Here is an 18,884-nt window from a genome sequence, read left to right as displayed (position 1 = left end):
ATATGGTGTCCAGTATGTCCTCCTCATTTTTTGGGAACATGACGTTATATTGAGGAATGGAGATGGACCTTTCATATTGTTTACAGTATCTCCTCCTCATTTGTTGGGAACATGACGTTATATTGAGGAATGAAGATGGACCTTTCATATGGTGTACAGTATCTCCTCTTCATTTGTTGGGAACATGACGTTATATTGAGGAATGGAGATGGACCTTTCATATGTTGTCTAGTATCTCCTCCTCATTTGTTGGGAACATGACATTATATTGAGGAATGGAGATGGACCTTTCACATGGTGTCCAGTATCTCCTCCTCATTTGTTGGGAACATGCCGTTATATTGAGGAATGGAGATGGACCTTTCATATGGTGTCCAGTATCTCCTCCTCATTTGTTGGGAACATGACATTCTATGGAGGAATGGAGATGGACCTTACATATGGTGTCCAGTATCTCCTCCTCATTTGTTGGGAACATGACGTTATGCTAAGGAATGGAGATGGACCATCACTAAATGCTAAATGAAGACGGACAATCAGTAAGCTAGGTTTACCTTCTCAAACTAATTTGCCATTTCTACACTGTCATTCACAATTCAGCTTCATCTTACCTGTTGATGTTAGGGGCGGCTGATTGTCCATCATGACGTCCTTGTAGAGGTCCTTGTGTCCTTCTAAATACTCCCACTCCTCCATGGAGAAATAGACAGTGACACCCTGACACCTTATAGGAACCTGACACACACAATGATACAGTCACCATCCGTTGTCTGTTACTGGAGAATGTTCCAGAATTCCCGGCACTGCTCACCTCTCCTGTCAGCAGCTCCATCATCTTCTTGGTGACTTCTAGAATCTTCTCCATGTTGTGCCTCTCAGGGTTTAGGGAGTCACATGGAGGCACTGTGATGGTCATATGATCACCTGACTTCAGAGGAGGAAATCTCTGTATTGAGGAACCAATAGGAATATCATGTTAGACTCCTAGAGTCCTCCTCACCTCTCGGTCAACAGCTCAATCATCTTATTGATGACTTCTACAATCTTTTGCTCACTGTGTCTTTCAAATTTCAAAATTTGAATTGGAGAACACACAATGGTCATGCGGTCACCAGACTTCATACAAGGAGAAATCTGTTTTGAAAAAGTAATAGAAGTGTCATCTGACCCTCCCAGAATCCTCCTCACCTTTCCGGTCAGGTCTGTGTTTTATTAATAGAGATGAGAGTGATGTCATGTGACCTTCCAGAATCCTCCTCACCTCTCTGGTCAGGTCTGTGATTTATTAATAGAGATAGGAGTGATGTCATGTGACCTCCCGGAATCCTCCTCACCTCTCCGGTCAGGTCTGTGTTTTATTAATAGAGAGGAGTGATGTCATGTGACCTCCCAGAATCCTCCTCACCTCTCTGGTCAGGTCTGTGTGTTATTAATAGAGATGAGAGTGATGTCATGTGACCTCCCAGAATCCTCCTCACCTCTTCGGTCAGGTCTGTGTTTTATTAATAGAGATGGGAGTGAAGTCATGTGACCTCCCAGAATCCTCCTCACCTCACCGGTCAGGTCTGTGTTTTATTAAGAGATAAGAGTGATGTCATGTGACCTCCCAGAATCCTTCTCACCTCTCCGGTCAGGTCTGTGTTTTATTAATAGAGATGAGAGTGATGTCATGTGACCTCATGGAATCCTCCTCACCTCTCCGGTCAGGTCTGTGATTTATTAATAGAGATAGGAGTGATGTCATGTGACCTCCCAGAATCCTCCTCACCTCTCCGGTCAGGTCTGTGATTTATTAATAGAGATAGGAGTGATGTCATGTGACCTCCCGGAATCCTCCTCACCTCTCCGGTCAGGTCTGTGTTTTATTAATAGAGAGAGAAGTGATGTCATGTGACCTCCCAGAATCCTCCTCACCTCTCTGGTCAGGTCTGTGTTTTATTAATAGAGATGAGAGTGATGTCATGTGACCTCCCAGAATCCTCCTCACCTCTCATGAAGACATGAAGATACAAGGGAAAAAAGGTACAGGAGAACCGCTTCAACACATTTAAAGATTACTTGAAGCTTGATTAGTGCTACGTAGCCTACCCCTGAAACCATCAGACTGGGTTCCTTCCATCTAGCTCATTTAGAGGATGTAACTTCCACCCAGGAGCGGCAGTACATTGCAGCCTGGTAAATCTGTGATCAAGGCTTGTGATTGAGGATGGTATTACAGTATTACTCTAGTAACAAGTGAAGGAGGAGAGGAGGAGAAAGTTCCTTTGGAGGATTTCTACAAGTTGTATTATAAAGGCGCTGGTTTTTCCTACTGTTGGTAAGGGTATATTTGCCTTACTCACTAGAAGTGTCACGTGTGGGTAGGATTCTCACTGAGTGTATCACTTCAGGATTATATATTTTCTTGAGCACGAGTGATATTTTTTTCTGGAATGTTTCAAAAGTGTTTCACTGCTTTTTGTCTCACTTAGTGTTGCACATTCTTTTTGATATACATATGTGTGTGCATGTATGTGTATTTATATATATACTTAGATATATATGTTTTCTCTTTTTTTTTTTTTTTTTCTCCCTGTTTGTGTTATGTTAATGTACTATTTTGAGTTTCTTTATTTTTGAGGTTTCTCATAAAAGTTATTGGACACAATCAACATTGCAAGAAAAATTTCAAGTTCTACACTTTTGATTTATTGACTACCGAGACACTGGACTTTATGATTTTTTTCAGTTTGCGTATATAATTTTCACTGATATGGGGGAGATTTTGGGGTTTTAATATAGGTGATAAATTTGTTGAAAGAGGGAAGATTCTTTTTTTGGATTAATATATTTGATTTTAAACTTTCAGGGGTCGAAAGTTTTTTCTAATTAGGAATTAAAGTAGGTTTAAGGGTTTTTTGGTTTGATATCATATTCACATTGTATTTATAGATATATTTTTTATAGCTGAAAATAGAAAATGTTTTTTTTCAAAATTTTTGTGTTTTTTTTGTTTATAGCGTAAAAAATAAAAAGCGCACAGGTGATCAAATACCACAAAAAGAAATCTCTATTTGTGTGAAAAAAAGGACGTAAATTTCGTTTGGGTGCAGCATTGCATGACTGCGCAATTATCATTTGAATTAGTGCAGCGCTGTATAGCAAAAAAAGGCATAAATTACAGTATCTATACCATAGTTTGTAGACGCTATAACTTTCACACAAAGCAATCAATATACACTTATTGGGATTTTTTTTACCAAAAACATGGAGCAGAATACATTTTGGCTTACATTTATGACTAACTTTGAGTTTACGATATATTTTTTATAGCTGAAAGTAGAAAATATTGTTTTTTTTCAAAATGTTCGTGTTTTTCTTGTTTATAGCGCAAAAAATAAAAAGCGCACAGGTGATCAAATACCATCAAAAGAAAGCTCTATTTGTGTGAAAAAAAGGACGTAAATTTCGTTTGGGTACAGCATTGCATGACCGCGGAATTATCAGTTGAATTAGTGCAGCGCCAAACAGCAAAAAAAGGCCTGGTCATTAAGGGGGGTAAATCCTCAGGAGCTCAAGTGGTTAATAGAGATCAGAGTGAAGTCATGTGACCTCCCAGAATCCTCCTCACCTCTCTGGGCAGGTCTGTGTTTTATTAATAGAGATAATAGTGGTGTCATGTGACCTCCCAGAATCCTCCTCACCTCTCCGGTCAGGTCTGTGTTTTATTAATAGAGATAGGAGTGATGTCATGTGACCTCCCAGAATCCTCCTCACCTCTCCGGTCAGGTCTGTGTTTTATTAATAGAGATAGGAGTGATGTCATGTGACCTCCCAGAATCCTCCTCACCTCTCCGGTCAGGTCTGTGTTTTATTAATAGAGATGAGAGTGATGTCATGTGACCTCATAGAATCCTCCTCACTTCTCCGGTCAGGTCTGTGTTTTATTAATAGAGATGAGAGTGATGTCATGTGACCTCCCAGAATCCTCCTCACCTCTTCGGTCAGGTCTGTGTTTTATTAATAGAGAGAGGAGTGATCTCATGTGACCTCCCAGAATCCTCCTCACCTCTCCGGTCAGCAGGTAGATGATCTCCAAAAAGGACGTAAATTTTGTTTGGGTGCAGCATTGCATGATCGCACAATTATCAGTTGAATTAGTGCAGCGCCAAACAGCAAAAAAAGGCCTGGTCATTAAGGGGGGTAAATCCTCAGGAGCTCAAGTGGTTAATAGAGATGGGAGTGAAGTCATGTGACCTCCCAGAATCCTCCTCACCTCGCCGGTCAGGTCTGTGTTTTATTAAGAGATGAGAGTGATGTCATGTGACCTCCCAGAATCCTCCTCACCTCTCCGGTCAGCTCTGTGTTTTATTAATAGAGATGAGAGTAATGTCATGTGACCTCCCAGAATCCTCCTCACCTCTCCGGTCAGGTCTGTGTTTTATTAATAGAGATAATAGTGGTGTCATGTGACCTCCCAGAATCCTCCTCACCTCTCCGGTCAGGTCTGTGTTTTATTAATAGAGATAGGAGTGATGTCATGTGACCTCCCAGAATCCTCCTCACCTCTCCGGTCAGGTCTGTGTTTTATTAATAGAGATAGGAGTGATGTCATGTGACCTCCCAGAATCCTCCTCACCTCTCCGGTCAGGTCTGTGTTTTATTAATAGAGATGAGAGTGATGTCATGTGACCTCATAGAATCCTCCTCACTTCTCCGGTCAGGTCTGTGTTTTATTAATAGAGATAAGAGTGATGACATGTGACCTCCCAGAATCCTCCTCACCTCTCCGGTCAGGTCTGTGTTTTATTAATAGAGAGAGGAGTGATGTCATGTGACCTCCCAGAATCCTCCTCACCTCTCCGGTCAGCAGGTAGATGATCTCCAGGGTGAGGTCCAATATCCTCTCAGTCATGTGACTGTGTTCCTTCTCCAATTCTGTAGGGTCGGTCATGCCATATATTCAGTTTTTTTCTCTCTGTGGACAGGTAATAATATAGCAATCATCCAGACTGTAGGACACTTGATGGGGATACATCGTATGGCTTCATATTATACTCTAGATGGCCTCAGATGTCCACATGAGTGAACAAGTAATTGCCCACAACAACCAGTCATGGCCTTTTGGCGTATTTTCTCTCACTGAATGGATTCCCATCACCAATAATGTAGCCGCAGACAACACTAGAACGGCTTGTAATATTATATTCCTATCTATTTATTGTTGTACTGAATATGTTAGGGCCACAGCAATTAAAAAGTGGCCCCGGTACCCCCCTGCACCATTCTACTGCTTCGTAAATGAGACTTCTTTGTCTGTTGCCGGGTGGGTTTAGGGTCAGCAGTTTCTGGCTCTCTCTTTGTCTGTTTCAGGTTCCCCCCACTCTAGTTGTCACTAGGCAGGATGGCACTGGGCAGATCTCTCAACCATCATTCAAAGAAGATTGGTCCTCAACATCTCGGCGGGAAACCCGGCCACCAATCATGGTCCAAACCTACCTTTAAATGTTTTCTCCCTTGGGATTCCTGTCGGCAACTGGATCTTCAGTCACGCAGAGCAGTCCCACCTTCCCTCCCTTTGTTGTAGCTATTCTTTATTGGGGGGGGGATCATCGCCCATGTTTTCGGGGGGACAATGTGTATAAGTACATTTGCTGGGCTAGTTCAGTTGGGCTTGAGTCTTGGTTAATGGTTACCTTACCGTCCATCCAATTCTACAAAACTGGATGGTTTATGGCCAACCCTTTGGCACCAACCAAGCAGTCCTACCTTCCCTCCCTTTGTTGTAGCTATCCTTTATTGGGGGGGATCGTTGCGCATGTTTTTGTGGGGACAATGTGGATAAGTACATTTGCTGGGCTAGTTCAGTTGGGCTTCAGTCTTGGTTAATGGTTACCTTACCGTCCATCCAATTCAACCAAACTGGATGGTTTATGGCCAATCCTTAGGCGCCGACCAACTCCCGGCTGGGAGGCAGGCCTGCAGGTCATTTAATCACTGTGATTGGCTGCCACACAATTGGAAAGCTCCCTATGGCAACTATGCACCAGGAGCTTACTGATTACAGCCGGCTACCGTGCTGGGAGCACGCTCTCAATACAGTATGTGGTTCATACAGGGCCATATAGTTATGCAGCCGCTCGGCAGAACAGTGGCTAAATGGTTAGCATTTTTTGCCTAGCAGCACTAAGGGTCGTTGGTTAAAATCCAAACCACGGCACCACCTGCCTGGAGTTTGCATGTTCTCCCTGTGCCTGTGTGGGTTTCCTCCCACACTCCAAAGACATGATGGGAGGATAATTGGCACCAAGTATGTGTAAGTATGAATGGGAATTCAGGGCCTTAGATTGTACGCCCCTTTAGGGTTAGGGACCAGAGGCGGACTGACAACTCATGGGGCCCCTGGGCAATAGGGAATCATGGGGCCCCTGTGTCCTTGCCCAAACTCAAAAAAGCCTATGAAAAAAGTACCAGAGACATCTCATGGGGCCCCCTACTGACCCCAGGCCCTCGGGCAATGCCCGAGTTTCCAAATGGTCAGTCTGCCCATTAGGGACTAATGTGAATGTACAATATATGTATGTAAAGCGCTGCGTAAATTGATGGCACTATAGAAGGACCTGAAATAATAATAATATATGCGTATAGCGAGTGCCAAGTAGTTAGGAGATTTGCTAAATATATTTGTTTCATTTAAACCCAAATAAAGAGCTTCTTTTTTATTGGTTAGTGTTTCAGTTCCATAGGGTGAGGACGGACATGACAATGGAGGAAGAGGACGGACATGACGGGGGAGTTACTGGGTGTAAATACAAAATAATATCTCATTACCTCCTCTGCTGCCACTTCCAGCAATGTCTCCTCTCTACTTCCTCCCGACTCACCTCTCACCTGGAAATTCCTTTCTGTACCAGGCATCACTTCCAGTTTGTGCATTCCAGAGACAATGTACTGATGGCTGATTTTTGACGTCGTCTTCACTTTTGGTTTTTATATTACACCTCAAGTTAAAACCCCACACAATGAATAAATATCATCAAAATGAATTGATTCTGGTTTCAGATCCTTAAAGTGTTAATAAACCCCGGACCCCGCATTCACTATATCCGCTCTCCCCGGACCCCGCATTCACTATATCCGCTCTCCCCGGATCCCGCATTCACTATATCCGCTCTCCCCGGACCCCACAATCACTATATCCGCTTTCCCCGGACCCAGCATTCACTATATCCGCTCTCCCCGGACCCCGCATTCACTATATCCGCTCTCCCCGGACCCCGCATTCACTGTATCCGCTCTCCCCCCAGACCCCGCATTCACTATATCCACTCTCCCCGGACCCAGCATTCACTATATCCGCTCTCCCCGGACCCCGCATTCACTGTATCCGCTCTCCCCGGACCCCGCATTCACTATATCCGCTCTCCCCGGACCCCGCATTCACTATATCCGCTCTCCCCGGACCCCGCATTCACTATATCCGCTCTCCCCGGACCCCGCATTCACTATATCTGCTCTCCGTGGACCTCGCATTCACTATATCCGCTCTCCCCGGACAACGCATTCACTATATCCGCTCTCCCCGGACCCCGCATTCACTATATCCGCTCTCCCCGGACCCCGCATTCACTATATCCGCTCTCCCCGGACCCCGCATTCACTATATCCGCTCTCCCCGGACCCCGCATTCACTATATCCGCTCTTCGTGGACCTCGCATTACCTATATCCGCTCTCCCCGGACCCCGCATTCACTATATCCGCTCTTCCCGAACCCCGCATTGAGTATATCCACTCTCCCCGGACCCCGCATTCACTATATCCACTCTCCCCGGACCCTGCATTCACTATATCCGCTCTCCCCCACCCCGCATTCACTATATCCGCTCTCCGTGGACCTCACATTACCTATATCTGCTCTCCCAGGACCCCGCATTCACTATATCCGCTCTCCCCGGACCCCACATTCACTATATCCGCTCTCCCCGGACCCTGCATTCACTATATCTGACAGCTCTCCTCCCCCATCCACACTACATTCTCTGACAGCTCTCCCCCCCCCCCCTCGCCATCCACACTACATTTTCCGACAGCTCTCCTCCCGCCATCCACACTACATTTTCCGACAGCTCTCCTCCACCATCCACACTACATTCTCTGACAGCTCTCCCCTCATCATCCACAATACATTCTCTGTCAGCTCTCCTCCCACAATCCACATTACATTCTCTGACAGCTCTCCTCCCACCATCCACACTACATTCTCCGACAGCTCTCCTCCCCCCACCATTCACACTACATTGTCTGACAGCTCTCCTCCCACCATTCACACTACATTCTCGGACAGCTCTCCTCCACCATCCACACTACATTCTCCGACAGCTCTCCTCCCCCACTATCCACATTACATTCTCCGACAGCTGTCCTCCCCCACCATCCACATTATATTCTCCGACAGCTGTCCTCCCCCACCATCCACATTACATTCTCCGACAGCTCTCCTCCCACCATCCACACTACATTCTCCAACAGCTCTCCTCCCCTACTTTCCACATTACATTCTCCGACAGCTCTCCTCCCCCACCATCCACACTACATTCTCCGACAGCTCTCCTCCCCCACCATCCACACTACATTCTCCGACAGCTCTCCTCCCCCACCATCTACACTACATTCTCCGACAGCTCTCCTCCCCCACCATCTACACTACATTCTCCGACAGCTCTCCTCCCCCACCATCCACACTACATTCTCCGACAGCTCTCCTCCCCCATCCACACTACATTCTCTGACAGCTCTCCCCCCACCATCCACACTACATTTTCCGACAGCTCTCCTCCCGCCATCCACACTACATTTTCCGACAGCTCTCCTCCCACCATCCACACTACATTTTCCGACAGCTCTCCTCCCCCACCATCCACACTACATTCTCCGACAGCTCTCCTCCCCCCACCATCCACACTACATTCTCTGACAACTCTCCTCCACCATCCACACTACATTCTCTGACAGCTCTCCCCCCATCATCCACACTACATTCTCTGACAGCTCTCCCCCCACCATCCACACTACATTCTGACAACTCTCCTCCTCCCACCATCCACACTACATTCTCTGACAGCTGCCCCCCCCCCACCACACTACATTCTTTGGCAACTCTCCTTCCACCACCATCCACGCTACATTCTCCGACAGCTCTCCTCCCACCACCATCCACACTACATTCTAACAGCTCTCCCCCCCACCACCACCATCCACACTACATTCTCTGACAGCTCTCCTCCCACCACCATCCACACTACATTCTCTGACAGCTCTCCTCCCCCCACCATCCACACTACATTCTCTGACAGCTCTCCTCCCACCATCCACACTACATTCTCTGACAGCTCTCCTCCACCATCCACACTACATTCTCTGACAGCTCTCCTCCACCATCCACACTACATTCTCTGACAGCTCTCCTCCACCATCCACACTACATTCTCTGACAGCTCTCCTCCACCATCCACACTACATTCTCTGACAGCTCTCCTCCCCCCACCATCCACACTACATTCTCTGACAGCTCTCCTCCCACCATCCACACTATATTCTCCGACAGCTTTCTCTCCTTATTCAGTATTAGACAATTATGTATGGAAGAAGAAACTGTTTCAGTAAAATTTATAACGTTTGAGTCCTCACTTATTCTATTTTCGAGGTAGAGCACCCTGGTCTAACTAATGTGACTCCCAAAGCACAACCAATTAAATATGATTTAATAACCCACTCAAGACTATCAGTTTTTAACTTTTTTTATTATTATTATTATGCCACCTAATGTTACATGACTTTGTATACGCTGGATTCATATACATATCATTCTATACAATGTGCAATAATTTCAGATCAATATACAGATTAAAAAATACAAAAATGATATTGACATAAAATCCATTTCTCTTAACTGACTGTGAACACAATATATAAGAATTATCAAGTGGGAAATGGATTTGTTCCTCACATTTCAGAACACGTCTGCCAATCGATAGACCACCCGCTACATCGCTAGAGATATGATCCAATCACGGAAAGGAGGGTCATTCTTCCAGCTCAAGTGATGATTATTATTATTATTATTATACAGGATTTATGGCGCCAACAGTTTGCTCAGCACTTTACAATAAAACGGGAGACAAAACAGCAACAATACAGTTCAATACAAGAGGGTTAGGAGGGGCAGATCCTGGGAGCTTACAATCTAAGAGATCAATATATATCACTGTTGGCAAAAATAGAGATTCCAAAAAATGTCTCCAAAAGCCAATAATTCCGAAGTCAGATTTCCAGTCTATCCAAAAATGATATTCGGCGTTAGGTAAATGTTGGAGAGTGAAAGCTGAATTCCAGGAATTTGACCATTGCGAGGACTGTCAACCAGTGAGATATAAATAATAGGCACAAATCCAGGAAATGCCATGCACCTCCTTGGACTTCACTCAAAATGTATCTTCACTTTTTACAAAAGAGCTGAATTCCAGGAATTCGACCACTTTGTAAAAAAAAAAGTAAGGGCACATTAGGAGTTAAATTCAAGGAGTTGCATGACATCTCTGAACTTCTCTTTTATTGTGTTTTCTTACCAATTTATGCTTTTCTGAGAATACGCTTGGACACAAAAGAGCAGAGAAGCAGACAGAGCAGCTATGCCCGCTCCTCCCCTCCGCTACCCATTCAGAGAAGCCTTTGTATTTTGTTAATGAGTTCACATAATACAAAGGCCTCTGTGAGGAGGGGAGGGGTGGGCATATCAGCTGCAGCGACTCCACTGTTGAAAATACTGGGCTCCCCGAAATACGCAATCGCTGTCTTATGCGAGTACTGCAAATCAGTGAGATATCAATAATAGGCATAAGTCTAGGAGATGCCATGCACCTCCTTGGACTTCACTCAAAATGTATCTTCGCTTTTTACAAAGGAGCTTAATTCCAGGAATTGGACCACTTTGTAAAAAAGTGAAGGCACGCTATGAGTTAAGTTCAAGGAGTTGCATGACATCTCCTGAACTTCTCTTTTATTTCGTTTTTTGACCAATTTATGGTTTTCTGATAATACGCTTGGACACTCGGTGCCGTGAAGAAAAGCAGAGCAGATAGAGCAGCTACGTCTGCTCCTCCCCTCCGCTACCCATTCAGATAAGCCTTTGCATTTTGGTAATGAGTTCACATAATACAAAGGCCTCTGTGATTGGGCAGGAGGAGGGGAGGGGAGGGGTGGGCATAGCAGCTGCAGCGACTCCACTGTTGAAAACGCTGGGACCTGAAGTATCAGCGTTGGGCTGCCCGAAATACGCAATCGCTGTCTTATGCGAGGACTGTAAACCAGTGAGATATAAATAATAGGCATAAGTCCAGGAGATGCCATGCACCTCCTTGGACTTCACTCAAAATGTATCTTCGCTTTTTACAAAGGAGCTGAATTCCAGGAACTCGACCACTGTGTAAATAAGTGAAGGCACACTATGAGTTAAGTTCAAGGAATTGTATGACATCTCCTGAACTTCTCTTTTATTTAGTTTTTTGAGCAATTTATGCTTTTCAGAAAATATGCTTGGACACAAAGGAGCAGAGAAGCAGACAGAGCAGCTATGCTTGCTCATCCCCACTGCTTCCCATTCAGAGAAGCCTTTGTATTTTGTTAATGAGTTCACATAATACAAAGGCCTCTGTGAGTTGGAGGAGGGAAGGGGTGGGCAAAACAGCTGCAGTGACTCCACTGTTGAAAATGCTGGGACCCGAAGAATCAGCGTTGGGCTCCCCGAAATACGCAATTGCTGTCTTATGCAAGTACTGAACACCGGTGAGATATATAATAATAGGCCTAAGTCCAGGAGATGCCATGCACCTCCTTGGACTTCACTCAAAATGTATCTTCGCTTTTTACAAAGGAGCTGGATTTCAGGAATTCGACCACTTTGTAAAAAAATGAAGGTCCACTATGAGTTAAGTCCAGGAGATGCCATGTGCCTACTTGGACTTCACTCAAATTGTGTCTTCGCTTTTTACAAAGGAGCCAAATTCCTGGAATTCAACTTTAAAACGCCTAATAAATTCTTGGACCTCAAAGGGTGGTGTCTTTTGAGATGTCTGGACTTGAGCTTCTGGGTCTTCACACCGGCCATGGCCAATGCAAGGGGTTTTCCGATCTTCCTCACGGATATCTTTTAAGTTTTGTTATGCAAAAAGAGGAACGAGGACAGCCTAAAAGAACAGAACTAGGAACGTCGGCAGGCAAATCTTACCACCAAGACATAATATATAAGAATGTTGGCAGGTCACTCAGGCCGCCGATCTCCTCCCGTTATATATTGCAGTTATCAGCGCTTTACATTCACGGCAGTCCCTGCCCCCCCCCCCCCCTCCCCAAGGAGCTTACAAGGTCCCTATTTCACATGCAAGGGGAAAATGTAGTCAGGAGCCAACTAACCTACCAGCATGTCTTTGGCATGTCAGAGGAAACTGGATTACCTGGAGGAAACCCAAAGAGAACATGCAAACTCCATGGGGATAAAAGGAACCCAGTGCTGCCAGGCAGAAGTACTAACCACTGTGCTACCCCGTGTTTACCTATTAATGACATATCCCTGGTGCAGGAACATAGCCCATTGAGAAACCATTTTTTTTGTGTCCTGTAGCTCTTCTATAGGTGAAGTTTGACCGATTAAAATCCACCATGCATCCATCCATAGACTCAAGAGGTGTGTGTCTTCTCATGTCTCGCCAAATTTCCTTTGTGTATAAAAGATTTCCCACACTTTGAGCACGAAAGAGCGCCCTCCCGAGTGTGGCTCCTCTGGTGTTTATGAAGGCTGCTTTTATGGGGAAAACATTTCCCGCACTCCGAACATATACAAGGGCCCTCCTGAGCGTGGGTCTTCTGGTGTTTCAGGAGGATGCATTTTTGGGAGAAACTTTTCCCGCAATCTGAACATGAATAAGGACGCTCGCCCGTGTGAATTCTTTGGTGCGTAAGAAGGCTGCTTATCTGGGAAAAGGATTTCCCGCACTCTAAACAGGAATAAGGACGCTCCCCCGTGTGACTTCTGAGATGCTTATCAAGATCCGTTTTCTGAGTGAAACACTTTTCACACTCCGGACAGGGAAAAAGGCGCTCGCCTGTGTGAAACCTTTGGTGCGTAAGGAGCTTTCCTTTCACAGCGAAAGATTTCCCGCACTCTGAACATGAAAATGGGCGCTCACCCGTGTGAATTCTCTGGTGTAACAGAAGGTTTGTTCTAAATATAAAGCTTTTCCCGCACTCTAGACAGGAAAAGGGACGATCCGATGTGTGAACTCTCTGATGTCTAAGAAGGTTTACTTTTTGAGGAAATCCTTTCCCACACTCTGAACACGAATAAGGAGTTTCGCCTGTGTGAATTTTCTGGTGTGTAAGAAGGTCCGCTTTCTGAGTGAAACGCTTCCCGCACTCTGAACACGAGAAAGAATTTTGAACCCTGTGGATTCTCTGGTGTTCTGAAAATGCTCTTTTGTCAGTGAAACTCTTCCCACACTCCGAACATGTAAAACGGGGCTCATCCGTGTGTACTTTCTGGTGTCTAAGAAGGCTTCCCTTCTGAGTAAAGCATTTCCCACACTCTGAACATGAGAAACGTTTCTGATGTTTATTGTGGTCATTTACTTTTGGAGAACGCTGTGCAGTAATAAGATTTTTCCTTGAGGTATTCGGAGGATGGTTTCCATCTGCAAAGCAAATATTTTACAATAAACGTTAGAATATTTATCAGGCTGGCAAAAGTCATGTTTATTGGAATTCTTGCATTAAATTGGGTAAAATTGTAAAATCAAAATATGAACACAAAGCAAATAAAGGATACAAAACACCCAATCCAAAACTGGCTCACTGAGTTATATTGAGGAATGGAGATGGACCTTTCATATGGTGTCCAGTATCTCCTCCTCATTTGTTGGGAACATGACGTTATATTGAGGAATGGAGATGGACCTTTCATATGGTGTCCAGTATCTCCTCCTCATTTGTTGGGAACATGACGTTATATTGAGGAATGGAGATGGACCTTTCATATGGTGTCCAGTATCTCCTCCTCATTTGTTGGGAACATGACGTTCTATTGAGGAATGGAGATGGACCTTTCATATGGTGTCCAGTATCTCCTCCTCATTTGTTGGGAACATGACGTTCTATTGAGGAATGGAGATGGACCTTTCATATGGTGTCCAGTATCTCCTCATTTGTTGGGAACATGACGTTATATTGCGGAATGGAGATGGACCTTTCATATGGTGTCCAGTATCTCCTCATTTGTTGGGAACATGACGTTATATTGCGGAATGGAGATGGACCTTTCATATGGTGTCCAGTATCTCCTCCTCATTTGTTGGGAACATGACGTTATATTGAGGAATGGAGATGGACCTTTCATATGGTGTCCAGTATCTCCTCCTCATTTGTTGGGAACATGACGTTCTATTGAGGAATGGAGATGGACCTTTCATTGTTTATGGAGATTATGGTTTAAGCTTTATTAGAGTTTATTTTCTTGTAAATGTTACACCATAAAAGCAGGAAGAAAACAAATAAAAACAAAATTCCAATGTTTGAAAGACAAGCTTTTATAATTTATAACTGTAAAACAAATCTAGAAATGACGACCCCCTTAACCATATAATAGGACATTTTTCAACTTGAATTGACTTTCTAGCTATTTATAATTCAGTCTTGTTCTACCTGATGATGCAAAGGGCCCACTCAGTTTCGAGCAATTTTGTTTAAACTATATATCCCTTTCTTAGAGGGTTTTTTTGCACATAACGCTTACCTTTGCTGATATCTAAAAACTCTTCCTGTTTAATTGTCCCCACCATTCCAGCCACCTCCTCAGACTGCTGATCACACAACACATATGTCTCCTCTTCATCTTCTTCCCCTTTAACCACAACTTTTATACCCATTCGTTCTTCACCCTGAACCACAAAAATGATGGAAAAAACATCATTTGTAGGCACTGATAACAGACTGCAGAGAAGAATTTTTACATTTTATAGATCCTATTTGAGTTCTGAACTCTCATTTCCCAAAAAATTGGCAAAACATAAAATACAAAAGGACAAATAACATTGTATGGTTCTAGATACCAATCACCTACCTGATGATGGTGAGGGATGGTGTGACCTTCCTGTGTGGAATCCCGGGAATCCGGAGGACGGGGACATCTCTCTGGTGGGTTAATGTTACTAGGTGTCTCCATCAATTGATCTGCATCTCCTTCTGAATTTTCCTCCATCAAACCATACTCCCCATCCTCCGCATCTAACTCTTCCTTAACGACAATATTAAAATCCCAGAGATTTCCTTCCTGAATATATAATGAGACATTCATTGTAACAAGCTTGTGTATAAATGATAGCTGCCAGTTGTTTTTATTCATCTACCTGATGATGGTGAGGGATGGTGTGATCTTTCTGTGTGGAATCCCGGGAATACAGAGGACGGGGACATCTCTCTGGTGGGTTCCCATGACTGGATCCATCTGTAGGAAACACACACACTGACTGAATCCATTGTTTCTATGTGTTTATCAGATGATGGGGGATCTAGGTGGAGCCTCCGTACTGCTCTCTCCTTCCCAATAAAGTCTCCTCTTACCCGGTGATGTGAGGGGCGGCTGATTGTCCATCATGACGTCCTTGTAGAGGTCCTTGTGTCCTTCTAAATACTCCCACTCCTATGTGAAAAAAATAGGCAGCAACACCTCAGCACCCAATACTACTTCCTATACTACAACGTATTTTTTCAGACCCCATCTAATCTTTTAAAGTTAAACTACAGGCAAAAAAACTAAATACACCAATGAAGTACATATATTCCTGTCCTCGGCATATAGACCAGCCTCTCTCAACCTCCTTACAATGAAGGAACCCATGAAATAAACCAGAGGCTCTGGATGGACGGTTGGATAAATGGTTCTGTATTTAGGACGTATCCGGTCTATAAACCAGAAGCTCTGGATGGACGGTTGGATAAATGTCTCTATATTTAGGATGTATCCGGTCTATAAACCAGAGGCTCTGGATGGACGGTTGGATAAATGGTTCTGTATTTAGGACGTATCCGGTCTATAAACCAGAGGCTCTGGATGGACGGTTGGATAAACGGTTCTATATTTAGGACGTATCCGGTCTATAAACCAGAGGCTCTGGATGGACGGTTGGATAAACGGTTCTATATTTAGGACGTATCCGGTCTATAAACCAGAGGATCTGGATGGACGGTCGGATAAATGGTTCTGTATTTAGGACGTATCCGGTCTATAAACCAGAAGCTCTGGATGGACAGTCGGATAAATGGTTCTGTATTTAGGACGTATCCGGTCTATAAACCAGAAGCTCTGGATGGACGGTCGGATAAATGGTTCTATATTTAGGACGTATCCGGTCTATAAACCAGAGGCTGTGGATGGACGGTTGGATAAATGATTCTATATTTAGGACGTATCCGGTCTATAAACCAGAGGCTCTGGATGGACGGTTGGATAAATGGCTCTATATTTAGGACGTATCCGGTCTATAAACCAGAGGCTCTGGATGGAAGGTTGGATAAATGGCTCTATATTTAGGACGTATCCGGTCTATAAACCAGAGGCTCTGGATGGACGGTTGGATAAATGGTTCTATATTTAGGACGTATCCGGTCTATAAACCAGAGGCTCTGGATGGACGGTTGGATAAATGGTTCTATATTTAGGACGTATCCGGTCTATAAACCAGAGGTTCTGGATGGACGGTTGGATAAATGGATCTATATTTAGGACGTATCCGGTCTATAAACCAGAGGCTCTGGATGGACGGTTGGATAAATGGTTCTATATTTAGGACGTATCCGGTCTATAAACCAGAGGCTCCGGATGGACGGTTGGATAAATGGTTCTATATTTAGGATGTACCGGTCTATAAAAATATATCAATACAATATGCACAAAATATTATCTTATTACCTCCTCCTAGTTCCTCTTTAGTTAGTGTTAGCTCGCCTCTCACCCTGGAACTTCCTGTCTGTACCTGACATCACTTCCTGTCTCTACTACACCCTTTCCTTTGACCTCCTATCACTTCCTGTTTGTATCTTTCACTGACAATGTGTCGTAGAGGATATAAAAACATCGGTCTACATAGTTTTTGAAATACTTTTATATGTTATACCTGAGCTCCAACTAACACAATGAAGAAATATAATGAAAATAATTGAATTGTGTTTTATATATATATGTGATCTGCTAGGGAGCTTTCATCAGTGTTAGCTAGAGGAAAAAGACTACAGAGGTCCCCCATATGTACGTAGTGAGAGATTTGTAAGTAGGGAAGAAACACGGGAACCTTCCTTGGGATGTTCTTCCCTGAGTGCTGGTTCACATATATGCGGATTGGATGCGGTTTGAACCGCATCCGATCCACGACATGTGAAAAAACATTGCTTCCTATGGTGCCTGTTCACATTTGTCCGGTGCACTGGCAGTGCAAATTCAGTGCAGTTTGAAAAAGAGTCCTGTACGATTTCTGAGCAGTGGCTTCAAGTTCAGGTTTACAGGCTATTGACTTCTATGGGAACCGTTCCTAAACCTCACGTGTGAACAGGATAAAATCCTGACCTAATCCTGTCCTGAACCTGATGTAAACCTGACCTGAATCGCTGAACAGCTACTGTATCCATTAACTATGAAACCTGAGCTTCAATCCACAACGCACATGTGTAAATCAACTTTGAACCTCAAAATCTGAGGTACGTAAAGATTAATTGTCCAGCTAATATAGTTCAGTGAAGGAGGGAGCTACACCTTTTTCTTTTATTTTATGTATTTATTTATTTAGCTCTCCACACGTGTGTCACTGCACTTATGTGTTCCCTTCTCAGGATGGAAGGTGTAGGCCCTAGGGCATACTCTGAATTCCAGGGGAAGGATGGGTGCCCATTAGGGTCCTTACTCCCCTGCCTTGGGGGAAGTCTATCCTCCGGAGAGCCCACCCCACCTAGTACTTGTTAGTCAGCTTCGGCTCATCGGAAGGAGAGGCCTTTTGGCTAGGTGGACCTAAGAGCACCTTACTCTTCTCGGGAGCATGAGGGAAGGGTCCTGTCTCTTCAGGAGAAGGACCAGAGACGCCCCCTAAGTGAACCTTTTTCTGGGCGTTCACATACAGTTTTTGGTTCACTTACTGATGTTTAGTTTTGGGCATCTAACAGGGGCTTCAAAACAGAAAACAGAAAAAAAAAAAACCTCAGACATTGAATTCTGAATTCCAGGGGAAGGATGTGTGGCTATTAGGGTCCTTCCTCCCTTGCCTTGGGAGGAAGTCCATCTTCAGGAGAGCCCACCCCACCTGATACTTGTTGGTTGGCTTCGGCTCATCGGAAGGAGAGGGGGTCCACCAGGCCTTTTGGCTAGGTGCATCTGAGAGCACCTTACTCTTCTCGGGAGCATCAGGGAAGGGTCCCGTCTCTTCAGGAGGTGGACCAGAGATGCTCCCTAAGTGAACCTTTTTGTGGGCGTTCACATACAGTTTTTGGTTCACTTACTGGTGTTTAGTTTTGGGCACCTAACACGGGCTTCAAAACAGAAAACAAAAAAAAAGCACCTCAGAGATTGTCAAGATTTGTTGTCCAGTCAGTTCAGTGACCTAGGAAGACAAGCAGGAAGACCAGGGACTGTATTTTTAGAGGAAACATGCAAGTATACTGTGCTCCTCCCTCCCCTTTTTTTTCCAACTCTTCATGCACAAGTGCAATAAACCTTTCAAACCTGAAGCTAAGCAAGTGGTGCTCATCATTCCAACCAAGCTGAGGATTAGGACCTCTTACACCAAGGCCTTGACCAAGCAAACATAACAAACC

At 44.4% G+C, this 18,884-nt stretch overlaps 2 protein-coding genes across 2 annotated transcripts in view; both read right to left on the bottom strand.

Annotated features, from left to right (window-relative positions):
- LOC149453225 (oocyte zinc finger protein XlCOF7.1-like) overlaps positions 1-18,884 on the bottom strand; it is a 30,071-nt gene that overhangs the window by 2,111 nt on the left and 9,076 nt on the right. The window contains exon 4 of the mRNA XM_089688477.1: positions 612-735. Within this exon, the coding sequence (XP_089544603.1) occupies positions 612-735 (124 nt within the window). The remainder of the gene's footprint in view (positions 1-611; positions 736-18,884) is intronic.
- On the bottom strand, positions 9,765-17,062 carry LOC149453227 (uncharacterized). The gene is made up of 6 exons (XM_089688472.1): positions 16,996-17,062; positions 15,648-15,726; positions 15,434-15,531; positions 15,148-15,357; positions 14,821-14,965; positions 9,765-13,723 (listed from the first exon to the last, which is right to left on the bottom strand). The coding sequence occupies exons 2-6, from the start codon at positions 15,679-15,681 to the stop codon at positions 12,714-12,716; spliced, it is 1,497 nt and encodes a 498-aa protein (XP_089544598.1). The 5' UTR covers positions 15,682-15,726; positions 16,996-17,062; the 3' UTR covers positions 9,765-12,713.

The sequence above is a fragment of the Staurois parvus genome, unplaced genomic scaffold (genome assembly GCF_062004578.1).
Source record: "Staurois parvus isolate SC_StPar_1 unplaced genomic scaffold, SC_StPar_1.0 ptg000449l, whole genome shotgun sequence".
Lineage (NCBI taxonomy): Eukaryota > Metazoa > Chordata > Amphibia > Anura > Ranidae > Staurois > Staurois parvus.
The sequence above is the reverse complement of the archived record's forward strand: the minus strand, read 5'-3'. Positions and strand labels throughout refer to the sequence as shown.